This window comes from Pseudomyrmex gracilis, unplaced genomic scaffold (assembly GCF_002006095.1).
Source record: "Pseudomyrmex gracilis isolate BER0280 unplaced genomic scaffold, ASM200609v1 scaffold_2062, whole genome shotgun sequence".
NCBI lineage: Eukaryota > Metazoa > Arthropoda > Insecta > Hymenoptera > Formicidae > Pseudomyrmex > Pseudomyrmex gracilis.
This window is the reverse complement of record NW_018022646.1, coordinates 18,819-20,937: the sequence shown is the minus strand read 5'-3', so window position 1 is coordinate 20,937 and position 2,119 is coordinate 18,819. Positions and strand designations below refer to the sequence as shown.

Genomic DNA, 2,119 nt, shown 5'->3' with positions numbered 1-2,119 from the left:
CATTGCGTTAAATAAAAACAACACAACAGCAATTGGCGAGCAACTTAATCTATACAATGATTTGCTTTATATTGAGTTTTTACATTTGGCTATCTGGGTGGTTTTCATAACCTTAAAAACAGTGATTGGCCAGTTGGCCAATGTTTGTCATATAACAATAAGTTTTTGAGCTTCTTAAATACTATAATATTACTTTTATTCGGAGCAGAAAAACTTAATTAATATTAAAATGTTTATAATTTAGAATATAATGATAGTATTTATTTATATTTATTACTTCTTTACTACATGGCCAATTACTGTTGGGAGGCCAACAACTGTACTGTTTACCCTATTTGTATTTATATAATTTTATATGTAACATATTCAACATGCATTACATCAACTTATTAAAAACGATATAAATTAATAAAAGTAATTGTTGAAAGCCAGTTATTTATCAAAATGGAAACTCTTTTCCAGTAAAGACAAGATATCCTAACTTTTGTTTGCATATACAAAACAAACAGAAGACTTTGATGTTAGTATTTTTATGATAATTAATATTTACTAATATATTGTAATATACTGTACTCACTTGATATGTTCAATTTTTTGCTGATAAATTGCCAAGAGTTTTCTACAACATTTCTGTTCTTGTAATCTTTGTTTTTTTTGTCGTATAAATGCCGAAATTGTTCGACCCAGAAAATCAAATCGACGTCGTTCATTTTTGCTTTTTTTCTTGTTTTTTTCTCTCTTTTCTCTCGTTTCCTTTTTTTGTTTTCCAAAGCGATTTTTTGCAATCGTACGGTGTCGTACATATATCAAACTATATTTGTATATATACTAACTATAGCACGTTCCGTTTCATGCATATGCGCGCATTTTATCTATAGTACACGTGACGTATACTATAGTATCATGCACGCATATGCATGAAACGGAACGCATTCTATACTTTGGTACACTTAGTATATATACCAAACAATCGCTAAAAATTGCCTTTACTGGCCGTAGGCTGTTAAAGTTAAATTTGAGTCAACTTTTTCGGCCAAACTTGTTGCGGCCAAAAATACCAGATTATTGCCAGTTATTATAAACGGTAGTACGAGTTCCCTATCTTCCAACTTTTACGGCACCGGCCTAAGTTAACGGTTACGGCTATTATAAACCAACCAAAAGTTGACCAACTTTTTGGTTGCGGCCAAAAATACCAGATTATTGCCAGTTATTATAAACGGTAGTACGAGTTCTCTATCTTCCAACTATTACGGCACCGGCCTAAGTTAACGGTTACGGCTATTATAAACCAACCCTAACCAGTGAAACGGGAAACGTTCTGCGACATGCCGGATGGAACTTGTCCACCAATAAAGATGCTGGTGAGTTCAATTTTTGCGTACCTTTCCGCACATTGCTGGGATTCTGCGAGGACTATAAACGCGTTGTGATCAACGCGAGACACGAACTCATTTTGATACGATTGCGCAACGACAACAATAGCGTCTTTGCTTCGGCTAACAGCGGACCAACGGTGGAATTGCACAAGGTGCAGTGGCGAATGCCACACGTTGTGTTAAACGATGTGAACAAATTGAAGCTGTTGCGCACTTTGGAAAGCGGTCAATATTTAACCATGGGTTTTCGCTCGTGGGATCTGTATGAGTATCCGCTGTTACAGAGCACAACATCTCATTCATGGGCTGTAAAAGCGGCTACACAATTGGAAAAACCGCGTTACATCATTTTTGCGTTGCAGACCGGTCAAAAGAATGTTGTCAGCCATGATTGCTCGCGATTTGACCATTGCAACTTATCCAATGTAGAGTTGTTCCTGAATTCGGATTTCTATCCCTACGACGATTTGAATCTAGATTTTGGTAAGGAACGATACGCCATTTTGTACGACATATACATCAAATTCAGACGATCTTACTACGGATGCGACGAGGACGAGGCGCTTTTAACGTTGGACAAGTTCATCTACTGCGGACCGCTCGTAGTCATCGACTGTTTGCGCCAAAACAAAACGGTCAAGAGCGCCACCGTTGACGTTCGCATTAAATTCAACTGCGAAGAAAATGTACCCACCGATACAACCGCGTACTGTCTGATTATACACGATCGTATTGTCTAA

The 2,119-nt window shown here is 37.0% G+C and overlaps 1 protein-coding gene across 1 annotated transcript; it reads left to right on the top strand.

The window, feature by feature from the left end:
• Positions 1–1,305: 1,305 nt before the first annotated feature.
• Positions 1,306–2,119, top strand: LOC109862612 (the record flags this gene model as incomplete). Its single annotated transcript, XM_020442692.1, has 1 exon — positions 1,306–2,119. A coding segment is annotated over one exon (814 nt), but the record flags the coding sequence as incomplete, so codon positions are not given.